We start from the raw sequence: 23322 nt of genomic DNA on the forward strand, positions 1-23322 counted from the left end.
TGCTTTTAAATGCAAACTACCATATCAGAAACTAAAGCATTGGGCCTTTTTAAGTGCCTTAAACATTACAAGTTAAGGAAGGAATAAAGTATTTTAACATGTTTAATTTTATACACTTGTTTAGGGCAGAAGAGATTGGAAATATTGTCCTCCCACCTGTGTGTTTTGCAGAAGCCGCTGCACTGGACTAAGCAGATAATGTCCAGATTAACTCTTGTACATTCACCTACTCAATGACACCCTAGAGTTCAGGAGAGCTTATTATAAGAGTGATTTATCTTAGTGAGCACTGAGGAGACCTACGGAGGGTAGACCTTATATATAAAGATTAGATTGTTATTGTTTACATTTTCCCTACTTAGCTCAAATTAAAAAGGTCACTATTTTTAAGTAATAATAACAACAACAACAACAATTGTACATTTACTCTACTGTATTTGGGTGTAACTATAGGATTACATGAAAACAGATTGTTTTAAAGATTATAGGTCAGATAAAACCATATTAAGAACATGTAGTTATATTTTTGACAAATGCACAGATGTGTATTAATTATTTTGGAGAAGAAAATAATTATGTAATTTCAATATAGGAGAGGCAAGGGCTGGTTGTCACAACAAAGTGTTTAATAATTGTTTTACTCTTTAAATTTAGAAAAAAAGAAATAAAATAGATGTTGTGACAACTTGCCCCGTATAGTGTAAGTACTGTTGGAGCATATTATGTTAAATGGGCTGTGTCTTTCCTCCTGGGCAATAATGGAGGAAACGTTCAAAAGTTCAAAACCAAGTGTTTAAGATGTGTCTACACAAAAACTGACTTTCAAAAATAAAGCGAGCATAAGAAATATTTAAACGTGTGACGATTAAGCAAAACCTATAGAGGCTCCTTGATTTTTTGTTATTTATCTCATATGCAAATATTGTTTTGACTGAATGAAAGCACCAAGTCTGTGCAGGCACTAAGATGGAGTCTGTTGGCCAGATTAGAGCTGGATTTAAAACAGGTCCAGTGTGTCAGTGCAAACAAGTCCTGCATAAATGGCGGACCCCAGAAGAGCTGCTATTGACATGCAGATCACACTGATGGGACTTATGGGTCTCCTCACAATACACAGCAATGCTGGAGAAATTCCTCATCTATGACATCAAATAAGCTACCAGCCAATTAAACAAGGAAGCCATTTGCCACAATGTAGGAAATGCATTGCCATGGATCTTAGTCTTGATACGATACAGGAAAAGGTCTGGATTTCCTCCGTATTTCCAGTGTTTGTACCTTTTAGTTTTTTGATATATGAAGCTGAAAGGATGTCCTATGGCGCTGTCTCTCTCACAGTTGAGGTTGTGGTCAAATATACAGACATGGCACCCTCTTGTGTCCAGATTGTGTAATTCTGAAACGAAGAGCGTGCACAGACGCCGTGTTTTTCTATTTTGAGAGAGAAGGGAGACTTTCCACTATTTTATGCGAGATTTTCCTTCCCCTGTGTTTTATTGACCCGCTTTCTTTTTCTCTTTTTACAATGCCTATGAGGATATTTAGTTTAATATATAGTTAAATATTATTGAACTGTATATTATACTGTAAAAAGTGATAGATTGGCTTAACTTTAAAAAAAAAAATTGAGGAAACCCGTTGCCTAAAAATTATTAAGAAGGCTAAATAATAATTAAAAACAAAAAAGTTAGGTGAACATTATTACATGTGTGTGTGTGTGTGTGTGTGTGTGTGTGTTTAATAGAATATATAATAGAATTAAAAAAAAAAAAAATTACTTTATAAACCACCCAAACAGAGAACAAATATAACAGGTCATGCTTTTTACATTAATCATTTTAATGTACCGTCACAAGCAAAATACATTATAACTAAATAATCAATTGAATGAAAACCAGGCAAGGACACAGACTAGTGATCAGTCTTTGCGTGCTTAAGTGGACCATACGAAAAAAAATAATTATTTAGGGTTTATTAGGACATACGCTTCTTAAAATGCAGCCCTATGCCCAATATTCACCGTCCACGAGTCAATGTCGCAGTTAAATAAATAACATAAGTGTGATGCTCGATTACAAAAGTGTAGTAGCGAACACATTTGAAGAGTTCAGATGCAAGTGCCATCTCAAATATTCTTCTAAAATGAGCATTTTTCTCAGGCTTCAGTTATTTCACTTTAACCCGTTTAATCCCAAATTTTTCCCAGACATGAAAATATCCAAATGATGTGTCATTAACCCTTTGAAATAGCCTTATCAATAATTATTTATTGAAAATGTTTAGGAAAAGTGGTGTTTTATGGTCGGTCACAATTGTGTACTGAAATAATAAAAAATGAAAGTCATAAAAAAATGTTATATATCTTAGCCCAGCTATTTTAAACTCTTTGATCACATTCTAGGGTTACTATTATGCATTAAAAAAACCTTATACGACATTGATAGGAACAATGAGATAAAAGACAAAAAAAAATAAAAATACAACCATCAGCGTATTTCAAAATACTGTTAGTTTTTTTGCTAAATCATCAAATGTGTATATTAGTGCTACCAGTATTACAACATCAATATTGTAACTGATTTGTAACATTTGAACTTTTAATTTAGTGCAATATTTTGTCATTGCAACATTTTAGTGTAACTGGATTTATATTGTATAGGCTACCTAAATTCACTGCTATCCCACCATCAACATATTTACTCATTCTATGACCACACAACAAAACTGAATATATGTGAATTGATAGATTAATATTAGACACCTTAAAGATAATGAGTGCCAAAAATCTTTGTCATATCTTTATGTTAACACACTTTACTAGGCTTTTGTTTTGGAGCTTTGATGCAGTTATGATCTTCTCAAGCTGCAAACAGGAAATAATCTGCTCTGGTCATGTGACAACTGCACATATTTAATTGAGACCCTTTATTTTTTTCCATATTTGCAGAAAGTGCACTAAAACATCAGTCAGTAAAGCTTTAAGAGCTTTATAAATGAAAACTTTTTTTATGGTTACTATTGTGACTGGTGGGATTAAATATTATTAAAGTGAAATTAGCCTCCTGAACATGAGAGCCTGAGAAAAATGATCATTTCAGAAGAAAACGGCACTTTAGAGGCTTTTGCATCTGAATTCTTCATTTTTGCTTCTTACCATTTGTTCTCATACCATGCAGACTCTTCTCCAACATTGCGTTAATTTTCTGCAGACTACGAAGACCATCTGATTTTTATGAGGAATTAATCACGAAGTGATAGTGTTATTTTCCATAAGATGGCGCTAAATTGCTTTTTTATCTTAAAGTGATCAACATTACCAATCTAACAAATGTTATCCCAAATTATCCTTTCAATAAAAGCCTTTTAATTTGTTCCTTATCTGGGGTATGATTGGAATACTATTAATGTTGAAATCAGCTGCGCTTTTGAATATTAGCCTTCAGCGCGCACTCCTAAGGCAAATGAAAAAAAAATCAGTTATAGTGACTATTGATATTATTGAGGTTATTTAAGGTGTTGATATTGTTAACACAGCTTATATGTGACGCAGACACGGCACCGAAGGGTCCTGGCGGCTGCAGGTTGTGGCTGTGATACAGGGTCGGAGGAGATCCGGGCCAGTATGAGAAGCCCGACGGACCAGCACCTGGAGCAACCAGACTGAGTTTGGAAATGCCTGAAAACTGGAGGGGAGCGAAGTTGCTCTGGAATTTGTAAATAGCTTGTTCGGTTGAGGAGGGCTGGCACACCTGCGCCAGGCCGTTAAAGTCAAATTTGTACGCGTATCGCTTTCCGTGCACCTTGGTCATGATGTTTTTGTCGTAGTAATAGCGCAGAGCTCGGCTCAGCTTGTCATAGTTCATGTTCGGTTTACTCTTGCGTTCCCCCCACCGTCTGGCCACCTCGTCCGGGTCTATCAGTTTAAACTCTCCATTGGTGCCCTCCCAGGCGATGCAGGTCATGTTGGCGCTGTCAGACAGCAGCTCCAGAAGAAACTGCCATAGCTGGATTTGTCCACTTCCTAAAATGCAAGTAAAGTAGGCTTACATAAATGTAGGGAAAACAAACAGAGAGACCTTTTGTAATCAGTATTCTTTAAAGGGCATTCTTCAAAAGCTTAAAAAAAATCACTCTTTTAAAAACAAAACAAAAAAAAAAAACTGTTTTGCTGTAGATGTTATTTATATATATATATATATATATATATGTGTGTTTCTTTGGAGATATAATTTTTTTTAATGTTTCATTATAGGTTATTTGGTGTATTGGCTTCTTGGTTCTAAAAAATAAAGGTTCTTTATTGGTATTTTCCATAAAGAACCGTTCTTTGTAGTGTAAGAAGGTTCTTAAATTAGAACTAAAAATTGTTCTTTAAAGACATATTCACTGAAACCTTCTTTTGGGAACACATAATAGTTCTAACCCTATTTTGGAACATTTATTTTGTAAGAGATTGTTTTAAAAATATAAAAATTTAAATATATTTTATTAGACCTCATCAAAATGAAATAAAATCATAAATAAGCAGTCAAACCACTTTGAATAATAATAATGATAATATATTTTATTTAAGACGCCTTTCAGATCACTCAAGGTCACCGTACATCAAGAGCAATAAATAAAACAATAATAAATAACAATGAATCTTAAAAAGAGAAGCCACAGTCACAAAAATGACAACAATACAATAAGAGAAGGAAAGAAGAAAAAAACAATGCACACAATTGCATTTTTTTTTTTAAATATGCAATACAATTTTTATTTTTTTATTTTGTTTAAATATGCAATAACATTTTTATTTTTTTTTTTGCACGAAAGTGAGAGCATTTGCCTGTCAACAATTCATCGCAACACTCACCTTTTTGCACTCCTGTGCTGATGGGGGTCCAAGAAGAGCTTTTGCTTTCCTTCAAAAGATTTTCTGTAGGGTCTGAAAGAAAGCGTTTGAAAATACATCTGACATTTAAAATTGAGCTGTGATTAATATTATAAATGCCTTCTGAAATACTGGAGTAACATAACACGCAACAGATGCATTAAACATTCCCCCCCGTCTGTGTATTTGTAATTCGTAATTTTAGATAAAACTCGTAATGTCACCCATCTGTAAATAACAAATCGCAGCAAAAGAGGTTAAATATTATGAGTATTGTCGTGTTGCTGCTCGATGTATTTGCCCAGACTTCAGCGCTGAGGTCAGGAAACGCGTCCAGGAAAAAGGATATCCGATTTCCGACAAAAGAGGACATGCGTTTTCAGATGGAGAAGTCAGAGACACCGGCGACGGAGCGCAGCACTGCACCCGCGGACCCCTAGCATCGCCCTTTCCTTTTCACTCATTTCAGCAATATTGCTCATTTTACGCACAAAAAAAGATTGTGTACCTGAGAGATACATGTTAAACATAAGGCTTCCTCCGCAGTTCTGTCGCATTGTGGTGGCGGTAGTAGACGAGAAAGGATAGGCTTTCATTGGCGCAAAGATTTTTATTAAACTTTATCTCAAAACTGTGATCTGGAATAAATGCGAGACAGATTGAAGTTTCCAGGCAACTGTCACAAGCCCCATCTCTGAGACAATATTCAGACAGCAATTTCCTTCGGTGCATTGGTTTAATTAAAAGAGCAATTTACCTCTGTCATCCCTCCCCGTCTCCACAATAAAAAGGAACCGATAGAAATTCGGCCTTATCAATCCACCATCAAGGTTTAATAAAGTTTCTGCGTTAAGATCAGAGTTTCTATGGAGAATTGAAGTGTTTGACATGGAAACCGGTTCAGATCCTTTTTCTTTTCCGCCTTTTTACCTCTGTGCAAACAGAAAGGCCTGTTCCATGTTGGTTGAGAATATTTACCTTTTAACCATGCCTCAGTGCATAATGGTAAACAAGAACATTTGATCCCAAACTTATGCTGCTTTAATGAGCAATAGATGGCATCTGCCCTGATCGCTTCTCTTGGACTGTTACATAATGCATGCATGTACTGGTTGAACTTATTATTATTATTATTATTTCATTTTAATATAGCACATAATATTCTACCTTTCTAAATTCGCGTAACATTATACCTTTCTAAACTGAGCATAATAGACAATAATTAGTTCTTTTATCATAAAAAAAAATTAAAAAATCTCTCCTCAACCACTGGTGGTGGTTGAGGAGAGACCCCCCACATGATTGTAAAGCGCTTTGGGTGTACAGCAATACACAATAAAGCGCTATATAAAAAATGCATCATTCATTCATTCATTCATTCATTCATTCATAATGATGACACATTTGTATTATACAAGTCCTTGAATTTCATGTATATTCATGCAGGCTATACCTTTTTTAACAAAACCAAATCTTAACAAATAACCAAACAATGATAAATGTAGATAGAGGTTTAGATACATATTTTACACTGTGATTTTTTTAGTTACAACAATAGCAGAATAGATTGGGTTCACCCTATATTTGACAATAATTCATACGACATTCCACTCGTGAACTAGTAAAGTAACAAAAACTGAAAAGGAAGATAAATGTTTAATTATGCTTTATTTTTTTCTCTTGTGCCAAGTAAACATGCTAATGCTGACTGTGTGTACAGGGGTGTGTATTTATTGTTTAAATCTGACAATAAAGGTAAATAGTTGGTAATAAAGGGTATGAAGTCTTATGATCGTGCAATAGGTCAGGTAGGTACTGTGTGTGCAGTCTACTTATTGTGTTTATTTAACCTGTATACATTGTTTAAACTGTCAGAGTAGCATCATTATCGACATGAACAAACATTAATATCATCTGTAAAAATGTTCTCATCGTCTGTGCATCGTTCTGACGCGCTCTGTCTGTCGTGTCGTGTTGTCTCTGGCGTCCCAGACTTGCTTTAGCTGCCTGAGTCATTAATTAGATCGCAGGCAACTGAAAACAAGCCTCGGATGCAAGGCGTTCTTCAGTTTCTCCAGGCGACATATGGGTCACTTCATGCTGGTGCGCGCTCCTGAATGCAATAATTAGACAATTAAGGGGAAATAAACTAGAAAATACAAACTATAAAGAGAATAGTTTAAATCTACATCTGAAGATTTCATTGTGTTTTTAATATCAGGTCATAGCTGTAAAGGACCTGCATGATTACACACTGCAAAAGTGAATTGAATCCACAGGTTTTCTTCTTTATTTATTATTATTTATTTATTTTTCAACCATTTGAGCTAAAATGATAAAAATGAAAATGTTAAAATCAAATTAATTTAATAGTAAATAAATTTCCAGCATAAATAGATGCTCAACATATAAATGTCCATGTTTAAATGATCTCCTAACAAATTTCCCCAGTAGGGGGTGAATTGTATCAGCAGCACCCTTTATATTTGTTATTAATTTCATTTTAGAGTTCGATAGAAGCAACGTTAAACAACTTTAATCTGAAACACTAGAAAGTGAGTTATTTCTAAATTTAAGATGCATAGCACAAACAACATTGTGATTCAACACTGTGTCTCTTGTTGGTGTAACCTTTTAGTCAGGTTGATTTAATTCTAATAAACACGATTTTTAATGAAATATTTTACATGATGTTATACATTTAAGTAGCATATTTCGGTTAATTATTAAAACGTTATTCTGTGTAGTTTAAAAGGTTTGATTTGTGATTCATATGCATGCTATTTCCTACACTAAACCACATTATAGTGCCGGTCTGAGTCCTGCTTTGCTCCCTCAGTAAGTACTTACCCCGTCCTGTTATGTCAGACCCTGTCTCAGATCCAGCTGCTTTCAGCACTCTCCTCTGTCTTATAATCATGCACTAAGAACGAGTGGCACACTTTTAATCAGCTCGTATGATATGTGTATTTGATAAAGGTGTGTACAGTTGAACATTTATTAGGAGATCCTGGACTGGGTGTGGGATCGGGTGTTTAAACAGCAACTGCCTCGTTCACATCTGATCCTGTGCAGCCAAATACTGCTGGAGTCCTGAACGCTTACACAGCAAACACATAGAGGCGGATCACACCCGGATCCCAGCTTTACAACCATTTGATTGGACGAACAAGAACCCGCACTTCCGCTAGCCCATCATTGTTACAAAGATTCATCCACTGCATTAGATCTAGGCTGTTTTTTAACAGTGAAAAAAAAAAAAAAGATATATAATCAATAAATAATATGTGCGACGTGTTTAATGCACAAAGGTCAGGACCTCGGACAGCTCCAGACAAGCCCTCCCCCTCATCATTCATTAACCTTTCCACCCCTTCATTTTCCATATTTATGGACTGTATCATATGTTCTGCCTATATATACATAATATTTACTTTTTTCTTGCTTTATCGACATCAACCCTGAACCAACAATGGACATTGACTTTCAAGACTGGCAGTAATGATATGTTTCTGTAAAACTTATATTATCTGTTTTTTAGTCCACGTTTGTAACATGAAATGTAAATATTACTGTTTGGTAATTCCTAACCACACTTTAAATGTTTAAAAAAAATAAAAATAATAATAATAATAATAAAAATATAAAATACAGCTGACGTTTGTGTTCATAAAAGGCTTTTTTTGTTGCTTAAAAAGTAATTGTTTTTAAACTCATAGTTGTTCATTTAATTTTATATACTTAAACATTTAGATTTGTTATGAGCAGCAATTTCTATATATTTCATTTATATATGAAAAATGGAAATGTATTTTATATATAAAGAAAAATAATATACATTTTATATGAATTTATATGTGAAGCTGAAATCCTCAAAAGCAGGCCCACGAAGAACAAATAATGAGGCATTAAGATAATGGTACTCATGCTCTTGTTTATTATAGATATAACAGTCTCATATCCATCATATAGATGGTGTAGGACATCATTAAGCAAGAGTTGGTGTTGTTCAGCTGGCATAAAACATCCTAATTGTTAAATATAATGAAGTGGCGTATTCCTCCATCAGTCTAGTCTGACTATTTCAGAGAAAAAAATGTTGCATGATGATTACATTTACCTAGAAATGTGGGAGGCCAGCTCTAATTACATATAACTTTTAAAAAAGCATCAGATCTGCTTGTTTTACATCAAGAATGACTACTTTGCAGATCCATGAATTGAGCAGAGATGTAAGGAAGCAAGGAATTGCCACAAGCACTCTTTTACTATAGTTTAAATGTCTTTATTGCCTATAGTATTGACACGGTGTACACGGTGGTGTTGGGTCTTATTGCTGAATTCTGCGCATAGACTGGATCTGATTGGTGTGTGCCTGGGTGCCGTACTCGTTGTAGCATCTGTACTCTCCTTGGTGTCTGTCCCTCTCAAAGATGTACTGATATCCACGGTAACCGGGAAACTGATAGCCTACCCAGCTGCCAGAGAAAAGGGCAAATCTCATTTATTGCACCACACACAAATAAGTGTGTGCATTAGTGATACATTATTTGTCACAAAGAAATGGAGATCCATAAAGGACAACACTCTGTATAATATGAGTTTTAAAGACAATTATATATATATATATATATAAAAAGGCACAAAAGATGTCCCAGGGGTGGTACCCTTTCAAAAGGTACACCTTTGTGAGAGTGTATAAATTGTGTGTGTGTGTGTATAGATAGATAGATATATACATTTTGAAATTATACATTTTAAATTTTATAATAAAAATGTAATGTTTTTTTATTTGATTGCATTTAAAAAAAATAACAAAGCATTTACTGAAAATCTAATATATATTATATATAAATATACACGATAAAACAAAAAGTAAACTATATAAAATAAATGTATAATATAAATTATATTGTCTGGCTTTAGTAACAAACATTCAAAAAATACTGAATAATTAAATACATTTATTCAATATTTAATTATTTATGCTAGTTTCTTAATGACAGACGATGTTAAAAAGCTGGTGAGGTGACTTACGCTCCAGAGTTGACTTTGATTGAGGGAACTTCCTTGCTGCACCAACCCATGGCTTGAAGGGAGGGATAATCCTCACACATCTCAAATTTACGTCTCATGAAGTCTTCACACTCATAGAGGGTAATCTTACTGTCACTGTGGTTCTGTCGGGGAGAGGTGAGCATGGGAAATGAGATCAAAGAGGTGATGATTTTGAGGATATTCGTTATGAAGTAAACGATGATGAAAGAGGTGCTGGAGTAAATCTTCACAGATTTGACATACTGTTGCTTGTGCCCCCCGGGGATAAACTTACAGCACATTTAATAGGTCTGAAAGAGAGCATGTGCTCTGTTCTGTAACTGCTGTTGCCACTCCAGGCCTGGTAACAGGGATAGTCTCCTTTCTCCAGGATAAACTGCTGGCCCTGGAACTCAGGATACTCGTATCCCACCCAGCTGAGAGAGACAGAATGTCATAGTCAATGCAAACCAGGAAACAACAGCGTTTTACATGGCAGTGATCTCTACTGATCAGGACACAAAAGCAAAGCAAACACAATGGTGTGGACTGAATGGAGCGGCTCTGTGTTCCTTTATCAGCTCATCTGTCATCACTGACAGACGCAACACAGCAGGCAGCTGCCAGCCACACCGACTATAGCCACTATCTCTGTTTTTGTTCCAGTTTACATAAATATAACAGCATTGAAGCTATAGTTAAAGTTGCAAATATTGTTTATGATTATTAGGTGGTTTTGTGGGGCACTGCTATCAAGTAAAGAGATACAAATAGTCTCTGTAATTCTAATATAGGCATATGTTAAGCAATCAAAAACAATAATAATGTAATTATTATAGATTAATAGAATAATTTTTAGAATACAAATAAAATTATATTTTAATATATTTTTAAAGAGCTGAATTTTCTTCGGTGTCACGTGATCCTTCAGATATCATTATGATATTCTTCTTTTTATATAATTTTTTCTTATCATCAATTTTAAAATATATTAGTGCTGCTTAATATTTTTGTTTACACTGTTTCAAGATTATTTGATGAACCGAAAGTTCAAAAGAATAGCATTTATTTGAAGTAGAAATCATTTGTAACATTATAAATGTCTTTACTGCCACTTTTGATTAATTTAATGCATTAAAAAACAGATGTGTGTGTATATATATATATAAATATATCTCTAATATTAATCATGGCAATCATATATCCTCTCTGCTTCACATTTTGCACATTCAAACATCCAGAGGCTACACTTACGGGCCGGTCTCCACCTTAATGGAGCGAATCTTTCTGAAGTCTCTGTCCAGAATGTTCTGGCACTCAAATCTGAATTCACAGCTCTTGCCCTGGAAGTATTCCTCCTCGAACACGGTCATCCTAAACGTCCCCCTCTGCTCCAACTGCTCCTGCGGATTCATGGCTGCTGTCGATCACCGCACTCTCTATATCAGGAAAATGAGGAGAGGGGCATAACGTGAATTCATGCACCCATGTGAGAAATTCCTGGGTATAGATCAAGTGAAAATCGATTCCTGGATCGAGTGTTGAGAGAGTATATGTTTCCTGCTGACAAGATCTTTTTCATTTGCTCTGTCTGTGCTCTTTAGGAATCTGATGTTTCACTTTGAGGGCTAAGACAGTGGCATACTCACGTACTGAGGTGGGACAGATCCAGTATAATCAATGTGGTGGCCAAGCCCTTGTCCAGTGTTTTTATAGGACAGGGCCCCTCATTTAGTGCAGAATGCGCATCAGGCCTGCACACTCAGCAGCAGCCAACAGAAAAAACGCATTAGCCTTCGCTATTGTGCAGCCTATTGTGGAGGTCTTAGACCCACTGACTCATCAAAACTCCACTATCTGCCCCCACGCCAGACCCTTGGCTATTTACAATGGCTATGCTTTGACATGAGACTTTGATCGGATCGAGTAAATAATAGCAGAATTGCTGGAGATTAGACTGAGCCCTGGTCACTCTCTGGCCTGCTTGTGGATGCTCTCTCTGGGCAGAACTTGACTGCTGTTGGCCAATAGGAGGACTTCTTTCACACTTTAATGATATGTCACAAATAATTTGGTCCACAAAATCCACCTTATTTAGGCAACGCAGAACTAAAGTATTTTCTGTGAACATGCAAGACTTCCAATTCATTTATAGTCGCTGTAACTAGAACAACACTTCATAACAAAGTGCAGTAAACTGTAAAACCTAGTGTTTATGATTACGATAATGAATTAATATAATATGATAACAAATACCAGTTTGCAATACCAAGCAGCATAACAGGCTGTTTTTGTTCGGCTAAAGTAACTAGAAGCGTTTGCTTGACTTGCACATTCGAGTTAGAAATGGCTGCACTCGCACTTACATTAAAAATAGGCCTAAGGTGAAGTAGGCCTATAATTCACTTTGCTAAATACACCTCAGATAATGATATACGTATATCAAAATAAACATTTGAAATTTGATTTGCATAGGAAGATTTATCATATTCAGCCCGTGTTGTTTCATTTAGAGCATGATCATGTATAGGCCATTTTAATTTATTTGAAACTTTAGAGCTAGTCCAGTCCTTGTTGATGACATCTGGTGGTGTAATACTTTACTGCATGACCACTATAGCTGGGTTTCAGTAGGCTACATTTGAACATGTTTAGGACCTTTAAGACCACAGCGCTATTTTGTGTTATTCGCAGAAGTAAATTTATTACAATGTTGGAAACATAACCCTATGAAACATTCTGATGAGCCAAGGCATGAATATGCATGTATGCACATGTGCTAATTCTCACCTGTTAGGTGTTGTTTGCGTAAGAACAGGTGCTGTAGGGATGACAAAGCTGGTGTCCTGTTATCCTGATTTTACTGATCTGAGAGAAACAATATATGTATAATTAAGTTATCTATAACTTAATTTCATAAGATCACAGAGTAATTGCAACATAGTTGTACTCAAAAGTAAAAAAAAAAAATCAGCAATGATGCATTAAATCCAAAAGTATTATAACAATACAAAAGATTCAATAAAATAAGCAGCAAGGAATGATTTGTGAAGGATCATTTAACACTGAAGACTGGAGTAATGGCTGCATAGACAGAGAGATTAATATTAAATATTAATATTGTAATATTTTACAATATTACTGTTTTGTTGTCAAGTAAATGCAGCTTTTATGAGCATAAGAGACTTCATTCAAAAACATTAAACATTCTGAGGATACATCAGATGATGATAAGTGTGTGTTCAACGTACACACTCCAAATGCAAAAACACAGTGTAACTGTCAGAGGGATTTGACATGCAAATCAGCCTTTTGCAAATCAGAAAGTGTGACACTTCCATCTCATTCCAAAAGTAAACTGTCATTATATCCTCATAGTGGCAGGATTTGGCATGTCTGTGTATTTGAACAAAATAAAAAGTTTAGTTTATCAATAGGCCTATCTAAAAATGTAAACAAATTTGAAGTTTAAATACTAACTGAACTGTAAAATATCCACATTTCATATAGATGTGAAGATAAACATCTTATTTATTTAGTTTTTTATTGTTGCATAAAACCATGTAGGTGTGAATATTGTTTTTCCTGATAGCCATTTATTTACTTGGCCGGTACTCTCTGAATAGTTAGTGCTGGGTGAGGTTTTCTTTAGGGTGCCATGGAAACTAATCCTTCTCAGGGCAAATGTGAACAGCTCCAGACAGCTAGTGCAGGTGACATCTGCTCAGATAATGTCCTTTATGTGTTTGAGCACAAACCGAGCGCTTCTGCAGAACATGGCCACGACAGACAGAGACAGACATTTCACTGCCACTGCCAAAAGAAAGAAAAAAAGATAATTTGCATTTTCAACAGTAACTCTTTTAACTGCCGCAAAGCCAACAGGCAACGCCTGTCCAGCAGGTAACTGTTTGCTAAGCACGTCATGGAATAATATGGCAAGATATGCTTCATTCAGACACAATATAATTGTCACAACATGAGCAGAACTGTAAATGCATCAAATGTAAATAAATAAATAATAAACATTTGTTTTCACTTAAAAACGAATAGGCCAGTTTCTAACATTTTTATTAAGATTTTGTTTCTGTTTTATTAAAATAATGTATAATTTTTTTAAATACATTTTTCTGAATAATGCCTATTGAATAACCTTATAGTGATTAAATGTGACCCTGGAGCACAAAAGCAGTCTTAAGTTGCTGGGGTATATTTGTAGCAATAGCCAAAAATACATTGTATGGGTCAAAATGATAAATTTTTCTTTTATGCCAAAAATCATTAGGATATTAAGTAAAGATCTTGTTCCATGAAGATATTTTGTAAATTTCCTACAGTAGATATAAAAAACTGACACTTAAGACTGGTTTTGTGGTGAAGGGTCACAAATATGCTATTATTACCTGCTGACTCAAAGAAACACTCTGACAAGGATATAAATATTTAATAAGGATATTTACACACAAATATACAGATTATTACATTTATATTGTTCTTAAAACACACATACAATTCAATGGTTGACAATATAAAAGTTTCATTCACAAACTGTTGACCTTACAGTATTACAAGTGCTACTGGTTTTAAAATAAACAAATGAATGAATGAATAAATAAACAAATAAAAAGCTTTTAACGTGTTTCCTTTTGTCTAAATGCCAAATATAGACTAATAGGCTATGCAAATAAGACATTAGACATTTGGGCATATTTCATAGCCTAAGCATAGTTTATAGTTAATCAGCATATTATTGGCGTTGCTGTAGAATGGTTAGGCCTCGGTGAAGAGTGTGGTGTTGTACTGAAGCGTGTCTGCATCTGCGTAACGCGAGCCGAACGAACAAAACCTCTTCATCTGCAGGTGTTGTGCGAGTGGCTCAACGTGAGACAAGTACAGAAAACACACAGAACATCCATTCATATGACGTGTCTTCTCTCCTTGAAGAACAACAGATCACGTGAGCAATGCTTTTCCCAAGTAGCCTAATAACTTTCTTCAACAATAGCCTACAAACATCATATAATTAATCAGCAGTCCGCGTGAATTAAAATACGAATACTACATTCAAATTATTAATTATAATTCTACATTTAGGTAGGCTACTAAGGTGTTAACAAAACTTGAGTAAAACAAATCTTACCGTGTCATTCTGCGCATCAGTAGAGTTATAATAGTAGTGCACTTTGGCTTTCTAAAGCGGTGTATTTCGAGTGCATCTCCGTCTCCAGCGCGCGGAACTCTGTCCTGCACACCTGTCACGCCGCACTTTCCTCTCCTCCAGTATTGACACAGGGAGTCAAATGGGAGGGCCAGAGTAGATTACTAGTGTTATGTCAATCATGTCGCTCTGTGCAAACCGACCTCGCGTTTCGTCGAGATCAAAAGCTTGGAGACACCTGGAGCGCGCGAGGGGACCCCCTTAAACCTGCGCTCTCTCCTGCAGGTGAGTGATTCTTAAATATAACCGGTCGCCTATACAATCACACTTAGTTTGCTCAGCTCATCTTATTTTTATGCAGGAAAAGGGAGAAAAACGGCATATATATTTTTATTTCCTTAGCAGTGACATTAAACTACAACACAGTTGAAAACTCTGTATAATTACTGTTAACGACATTAAACTACAACACAGTTGTCAAAGAAAAGCAGGGGGACAATGACTGACAGAAATAATAATTTAAGGCCATATTTTCATTTATATGAAAGGCTTATCATTTAAACACTTTATTGGCAGCAACATCCATATGATAACTGATGTGTTTCTGCCCCCTACTGGATTTGACAAGAGATAACAAGTAGGGAATTTCAACATTTATTTTTGGCTTTGACAAAAGTTGCAATCACTTAGTTATTTAATAAATGCTTAAGGCAGAAGAGAAATTAGTTGTTGCTTTTCATATATCATGGTTTATTTTTGAAGCTCAATTTTGTTCAGGTACACTACTTTTTAAAAGTAAAGATTTTTTAGAAGAAATTAATACCTTTTATTCAGCATGGACATTCAGTTTCTCAAAGGTGACAGTGAAGTTACAACAAATAACAAAAAAAAAAATTATTTAAAGAAAAAAATATTTTTTAAAGAATCTTGAAAAAAGTATCACAAAAAAAAAAACCCCACTAAGCAGCACAACTGCTTTCAACATTGATATGAAATGATTCTTGAGCAAAAATGTTTCCTCGATGCTGTTTTTACTGTATCCCGACATCGAATGGCTTATAGATGCAGTTACCACCAGGCCAGATCTAGCTAGGTGTACAAGACAAAGAAACATAAGCCCCAGTCTTCACTGTTCATTATATTTACATTCCAATTTTGCAAAAAAAAATTTTTTAATAATAGTAGTGAGATTTTGACTGACATGTTTAAACAGCATTTTACTAGTGTACAAAACATGGAGGGAATAATCAGTATTAGGATTGTATTCAAGTGGATGGAATGACTGCGATAGACCAGAGTATGACCCGGGCAGTGATCTCAGCTTCTTACTGACAGAAGCACAGTGAGCTGCTACATGATGTGCAAGGCAAACATTTTTACAATAAATAATAAAATCCACAATTAAGTCTACATTTCTTCATTTTCTTCATCATAAGCACAGAACTTATTTACAGCCGTTTTGTTTCGAGTACACAAAAACAATGGAAGCACTGTAGAATTTAAAGATGTTTATTCTTGTATTTAAAGCCTGCAGTTGGTTATTCATCAACCAGATAAACATATCCTGTGAGGTCAAGTTCATCACTGTAGATTAGAAATGGTGTTATGATAGCAAAAACAGGTACTAAATTCAAATCCAGCTATATTCATAAATAGGACAAACTAAAAGAAAAAAGAAATGCTACTATATCAGTATATTTATTGAATTGCAGACGCATTAACAACATATTGCTAAACAAAATCGTGGGGGAAAAAAGAAAAGCAAAGTCAAAAATAAAGACCATTTTTAAACATTAAACAAAAAAAAAATGCTATGATTTTTTTTTTTTTTACACAAACTTTACAAACAAATGAGAATATATTCTGGATCATTTTATTTGAGGAAAATGCATAATTTCGATTGAATTATAAATGTATACAATTTTTCATTTAGACAACATATTTATGGCGACCCAATATGGGTAAATTCATATGGGCAGCAGCATTACTATAATACAGCAACATAAGAAATCCAGGTTTGTTTTTTTCTCAGTGTTATGGATTATGTATTTCAGTATATCCGAAGTCAAAATCAAGACCAGTAACTATGAACCGCAACCTTTAATCCATAAATCTTTTTTAATATAACAATTTAAAAAGGCCAATATTGTTCCAGTCTCAGTTTTCTAAATGTATATGTTTTTCCATCCATACCATCAAAACTGTTTTATTCTTATCAATTAATATTAATCGGGATACATCACACTAAATGGATTTTTCTCCTATTCTAATCAACATGAATTTGGGTAAAAGAGATCTTTAAAAAACAGACTAGTGTTTCATCTATAAAAATATTTTTGACCAAAAGGAATATTTAAACTAAAGGTGAGTTAAACCATTATAATAAAGGTGCTCTGTCCATAAGTGGTGGTTTTAAAAATACAAAAATGCTACCATTTTATTGCTCTATTGTGCAAAGATATTATTTTTTTCTTTTTATAATACAAATTCAACCAAATGCTCTAAATGCACAAACACACAATGTGTTTACAGTAGACAAACATAAGAATATTTTCTCAAAATAATACACCTTACGCCCAAATAAGAAATCAAATCCCAACAGCAGAAACAACTGCAAAGAAAACAGAAGAACTGCAAGTCCAAAGTCTTAGAAATCCCCCAAACAGCAGAAACTGAGCGGTGATTAACAATATAACAAAAGTTTCTCCCACAGAAGAAGCAGAACCAGCAATCTAATGATGTACCAAACTACGTCACATCTTTCCATGTAAAAATCATGATCTCATTTTCTATTATGGTTCATTACCAACATTATTTTTTATTACTTGTAAACAATTTGAAATATATACTGATTTTAAATGTGTTATTCTCTACACCCAAAATCAAATCTCATCTTAAGACTCAGTGCAGTTAAAGAAGGACAGGAGCACAGGGGAAATGGGGAATCCTATTAACAGAGCATCATGGTTAATCAAACCAGCTCAGCTGTGTACCATTCAAACAACGACAGCCATCTCTCTCATCAGAGCTGTCTGGATGATTAAATGCTGACCTGCTATTAAAGATAAAGGATGTGATGTACTCTCATCAACACTGCTGTAAATCAGGCACACGCCTGCTGTGGCGGCATTATTGAGTTGGCGCTGTGATTGACTAGTGAAGATGAAGAGCTCAGGCTTCTGTGTTTCTGTCTCCATTCTCCTGAGGCTGAAGCTGCTCTTTCTCTATGCTGTCGTCCTGGGGCGGCCGCACACGTTTAAAGAAGCCCAACTGAGGAGGAGAGAAATCAAGATGGAACCAGTCAATGATATTTGTATGCATTGTATCAATGACGGAAGTTTTGGTATTGAACTAATACCATTGAACATTGACTCTTCAAGCACTGAACATTAAGAAAACCACAAAAGAGACATGGAGACTTTTTTCTAAATTTTTTTTTACATAAATTGAATAGGCTATGGAAATACAAGTAATAATAAAATAATACAAATAAAAATTAGGGATGCACGATATTATCGGACCAATTTCGGATAATGGTTTTGAATGTAAATATGGGCATCGGCCCGATAATGGCTTTAAATGTAAATATGGGCATCGGCCCGATAATGGCTTTAAATGTAAATATGGGCATCGGTCCGATAATGGCTTTAAATGTAAATATGGGCATCGGCCCGATAATGGCTTTAAATGTAAATGTGGGCATCGGCCCGATAATGGCTTTAAATGTAAATATGGGCATCGGCCCGATAATGGCTTTAAATGAAAATATGGGCATCGGCCCGATAATGGCTTTAAATGTAAATATGGGCATCGGCCCGATAATGGCTTTAAATGTAAATATGGGCATCGGCCCGATAATGGCTTTAAATGTAAATGTGGGCATCGGCCCGATAATGGCTTTAAATGTAAATGTGGGCATCGGCCCGATAATGGCTTTAAATGTAAATGTGGGCATCGGCCCGATAATGGCTTTAAATGTAAATGTGGGCATCGGCCCGATAATGGCTTTAAATGTAAATGTGGGCATCGGCCCGATAATGGCTTTAAATGTAAATGTGGGCATCGGCCCGATAATGGCTTTAAATGTAAATATGGGCATCGGCCCGATAATGGCTTTAAATGTAAATATGGGCATCGGCCCGATAATGGCTTTAAATGTAAATATGGGCATCGGCCCGATAATGGCTTTAAATGTAAATGTGGGCATCGGTCCGATAATGGCTTTAAATGTAAATATCGGCAAAATAAAAAAAGACTTATGAAAAATATATGAAAAATTATGCCGATGTTTTGCCAATAAGAGGAATACATTAATTCACTACTTCTAAAAAAATGAAAGCAAAATACACAAATAATATTTAAAAGACTGTTTCTGATTAAATAAAGCAGTAATTGATGCCATAAAATCATGAGTATGTTTCGATTTAATGTTTAGAAGCTGTAGCTTAAATGAACAAAAAAACCCACAACATGTCACTTAAATTAAATAATTTTATATATACTGATTTATTCATTCATGTGTAATATGTTATATTTTTAAACAAATTATGATCTCTAAAAGATTTTCAGAATTTTTACAACTCTTGCTTTAGACCATTTACAAATGTTAAATCTTAAAATACAATGTTAAGGTTACCACTACATTTTTCTGAAAAATAAATAAATAAATAAATAAATAAATAAATAAATGCAGCGATTGAATATAGTTTATTTATGGTTATTTTCAAATCTTCAGTGTACTGTCATTATAAAAGAACTTCATTGTATATTTAATTCTAACAAATAAGTTCTTGTTAAAAACGAACCAAAATTAAAAATATTTTTTTATTTTATCAAAAATCGGTATCGGCCAAAATGAGTTGAAAAATATCAACAAAAACACAATATAGTGCATCCCTAATTAAAATCTAAATTAATATTTTTAATATTTATAAAATTAGCAACACACCATTCTGACATCCATAATTCATCAAACTATCAATCAGTCCAAGTTATTTAACTAAAGTTTACAGCTGTTCACCTTATACATGACAAAGATGAGCAGAGCCAGGAGCAGAAGTCCAGCCAGGACAGCCAGAGCCACCACCCATCCTGGGACAGGCTGAGGGTTCTCCGAGTTCCAGATCACCTTCAGAGAGGCCTGCAGGACAGAGATGTGTGTTAATGACGCTGACATCAAAAACCCTACGTCGTGATCAGTGACTGAAGACCGTAAAAAACACCATATATGTTCAGAGCACAAATGTGTTTCTTTTTTGGTTATGATTATTTTTTTCTTTGCTTTGAAACGTTTCATAAATATAGTAGTTAACCATTCTACTCTCTTTCTGACCCAAGAAAAAGATCCCCTTTACATTCATGATTACAGGAACTTACCGATGTTGTGCTGGCTGGGAGCTCAGAATACAGATTTTTATATGGCATCTCTATGACATTGAAGGAGGCTGAGGAGCGAACATTGTACGATTTGTTTTGACTTTCAGCCTAAAAGGAAAGAAAACCACTGCTGTGTTTTAAATGTATTAGTATTTGTGCAGATTTTTAAAATCCTGATTAAGGCTTTGCTATGTCAGTCAAATGAATTGTTTTTACCTTGAGAAACGTGCTCACGGCGAGTCTAGAGTAAATAAATAGAATGGCACTCTGGCCTTTCTCCAGCCGGCCGACCCAGCACTTAATCTCCTGACACTCCGCATTCCCACAATCCTGTGTGGATACACACAAACCATTGTACTTGCATTCACGCATACTGGTGTAAAGGACGGTTCAATGACACATACTGACTGCACCTACTGATGTGTAGAAAGGTAAAACGGTTCCCAGAAAAACATGGATAGATGGTGTAATAACCATAATAGTTAATATATACATACACACACACGCGTTGGTTTTTGTGGTTTATGGGGACTCTCCATAGGCGTAATGGTTTTTATACTGAACAAACTGTGTGTGCTATTGCCCTACACCAACCCTACACCTAAACTTAGCCCTCACAGGAGACTTTGTGCATTTTTAGATTTTCAAAAAAACACCATTTAGTATGTTTTTTAAGCCTTTTGAATTACGGGGACATAGGCAGTGTCCTCATAAACCACCTTCATATTGTAATACCTCTGTCATACCCATGTCATTATACTAATTTGTGTCCTCAAACCACACACACACACACACACACTACTGTTCAAAAGTTTCAGTTTTTTTTTTTTTTTTTTTAAATACTTTTATTTAGCAAGAATGCATTAAATTGATCAAAAGTTATAGTCAAGACATTTATCATGTTACAAAAGTTTTATATTCTTTTGAACTTTGTTCATAAAAGAATCTTGAAGAACAAAATGACGTTTCCACAAACATTAAGCAGCACAACTGTTTTCAACATTGATAGTGATTAGAAATGTTTCTTAAGCAGCAAATCAGCATATTAGAATGATTTCTGAAGGATCACGTGACACTGAAGACTGGATTAATGATGCTGGAAATTCAGCTTTGCCATTTCAAAAATAAACTACATTTTAAAATATATTCAAATAGAAAACAGCTATTTTAAATTGCAATAATATTTCATAATGTGTGACCCTGGACCACAAAACCAGTCATAAGTGTCAATTTTGTGAAATTGAGAATAAATAAATAAATAATTAATCTTTCCATTGATGTATGGTTTGTTATGATAGGACAATATTTGGCTGAGATACAACTATTTGAAAATCTGGAATCTGAGGGAGCAAAAAAATCTAAATATTGCGAAAATCACCTTTAAAGTTGTTCAAATGAAGTTCTTAGCAATGCATATTACTAATCAAAAATTAAGTTTTGATATATTTACGGTAGGAAATTTTAAAAATATCTTCATGGAACATGATCTTTACTTAATATCCTAAAGATTTTTGGCATAAAAGAAAAATTGATAATTTTGACCCATACAATGTAATTTTGGCTATTGCTACAAATATACCCCAGCGACTTGTGCTCCAGGGTTACATATTACATTTCTCTCCTGTATTTTTGATTAAATAAATATAGCCTTGGTGAGCATTAGAAATGTCTTAACAAAAATTCACTGAAAAAACTTTTGAACATTGAAGTGTATACATTTCAAATTCAACATAAAACTGTTCCAGGTACTTCACAGACAACGGTGGTTGTCAAATGGCAAGTTTTAAAGCGGTGAACGCACCAGAATCTCCAGGTTCTCTTCCCCTTGTTTGTCCTCCAGGTCTCTGCGGTGGATGCTGTGTCTGTTTCTCCCCTCAGCTCTGTCTCCGCTGGCAGAGGTCTCATTTTTGTCAATAAATCTGGGATTCTAGGTGAAAGCAAAAGCAAAAGCATACGTTTATCCCTGGAATATTAGATGGGATCCTAATTTCAACCAATTTGTAAAACCGATCCTATTTGTTGGATGTTACAAAATGTCACAGCCAGTCAGAACATAGATGATATTTAACATACAGCTTGTGAGGAGTGGGGTTTTGGGTCCTGTGTACACCGGCTATTAACAACGGTCTTACATATACAGTAAATGTATACTTTCATGATTCGATTGTGGGATACATACAGTGACATTAAGCGGGTTGAGCTCCCTGTTTGAGCTGCAATTCATGTTTCCGTCCACTTCAAACTTGGTGATGTAGAGCAGAGAGCCGTTGTTGAATCTGTATGGCCACTGCACATCCAAAATAGCCTTACTGAAAGTACTGGGTCCTGTGTTCCTTATCTAGGAAGATGAGCGATTACAGAAAGAAAGGAACAAAATCGTAAACTATGCACTGCCGAAGTTTAATAAATGTATAATGTCTTTGACCAATGATCTTTACTGCATTCTCTACCTCATAGATGTGCTGTACAAGAGGTCCAATATCATCCTCCAGAACAGGCCTCTCTTTTGGCTGCCAGTTAGCGATGGGTAAAAACACCTGCTCTGGCGCAGACACCCTGCACAGGATAGTTCAGATAAATACACAGTGAAGATTGGGTCTAATAACAGCCAATTATAATGCTCAAGTTTTTTATATTAACATTCAATCCATACTGGATCATTTTACTCTCTTAATTCACATTCTTGGTCATATTGTGCAAGTCATTCTTTAAAAAAAAAAGTTTACCTTCTAGATCTTCTAAATGTCATAAGTTGTTGCAATTTCAAAGTACAATGTGACCCTGGAGCACAAAAGCAGTCTAAAGTCGCTGGGGTATATTTGTAGCAATAGCCAAAAATACACTGTATGGGTCAAAATTATCAATTTTTCTTTTA

General features: G+C 34.9%; 3 protein-coding genes across 4 annotated transcripts in view; all 3 read right to left on the reverse strand.

The window, feature by feature from the left end:
* Window positions 1–1826: 1826 nt before the first annotated feature.
* LOC306875957 (protein FEV-like) lies at window positions 1827–5237 on the reverse strand. The gene is made up of 2 exons (XM_079426789.1): window positions 4859–5237; window positions 1827–4021 (listed from the first exon to the last, which is right to left on the reverse strand). Exon 2 carries the CDS (start codon window positions 3960–3962, stop codon window positions 3474–3476), a length of 489 nt encoding a protein of 162 aa, XP_079282915.1. The 5' UTR covers window positions 3963–4021; window positions 4859–5237; the 3' UTR covers window positions 1827–3473.
* A 3554-nt stretch (window positions 5238–8791) lies between these two features.
* LOC306875743 (beta-crystallin A2-like) lies at window positions 8792–15188 on the reverse strand. The gene is made up of 6 exons (XM_079426457.1): window positions 15054–15188; window positions 12704–12781; window positions 11168–11352; window positions 10209–10350; window positions 9914–10056; window positions 8792–9354 (listed from the first exon to the last, which is right to left on the reverse strand). The coding sequence occupies exons 3-6, from the start codon at window positions 11326–11328 to the stop codon at window positions 9207–9209; spliced, it is 594 nt and encodes a 197-aa protein (XP_079282583.1). The 5' UTR covers window positions 11329–11352; window positions 12704–12781; window positions 15054–15188; the 3' UTR covers window positions 8792–9206.
* A 1377-nt stretch (window positions 15189–16565) lies between these two features.
* Window positions 16566–23322, reverse strand: part of LOC306876434 (integrin alpha-V-like) — a 28641-nt gene continuing 21884 nt past the window's right edge. For both annotated transcript variants that reach the window (XM_079427589.1, XM_079427590.1), the window contains exons 24-30: window positions 22898–23003; window positions 22627–22785; window positions 22249–22374; window positions 20664–20777; window positions 20448–20555; window positions 20092–20211; window positions 16566–18341 (exon numbers count right to left, since the gene is read on the reverse strand). In XM_079427589.1, the coding sequence (XP_079283715.1) occupies window positions 18243–18341; window positions 20092–20211; window positions 20448–20555; window positions 20664–20777; window positions 22249–22374; window positions 22627–22785; window positions 22898–23003 (832 nt within the window). In that variant the 3' untranslated portion in view covers window positions 16566–18242. The remainder of the gene's footprint in view (window positions 18342–20091; window positions 20212–20447; window positions 20556–20663; window positions 20778–22248; window positions 22375–22626; window positions 22786–22897; window positions 23004–23322) is intronic.

Source organism: Barbus barbus, assembly GCF_936440315.1.
Source record: "Barbus barbus genome assembly, chromosome: 10".
NCBI classification, from domain to species: domain Eukaryota; kingdom Metazoa; phylum Chordata; class Actinopteri; order Cypriniformes; family Cyprinidae; genus Barbus; species Barbus barbus.

Excerpts from the sequence above, each read along its gene's own strand:
- LOC306875957 (XM_079426789.1), bottom strand. The coding sequence starts at position 3,962 with ATGACCTGCATCGCCTGGGAGGGCACCAATGGAGAGTTTAAACTGATA.
- LOC306875743 (XM_079426457.1), bottom strand. The coding sequence starts at position 11,328 with ATGAATCCGCAGGAGCAGTTGGAGCAGAGGGGGACGTTTAGGATGACC. Across the intron at positions 10,351-11,167 it reads ATTAAGGTGGAGACCGGCCC|CTGGGTGGGATACGAGTATC; the intron begins GTAAGTGTAGCC and ends TGTCTCTCTCAG. Across the intron at positions 10,057-10,208 it reads TCAGACCTATTAAATGTGCT|AACCACAGTGACAGTAAGAT; the intron begins GTAAGTTTATCC and ends TCTCCCCGACAG.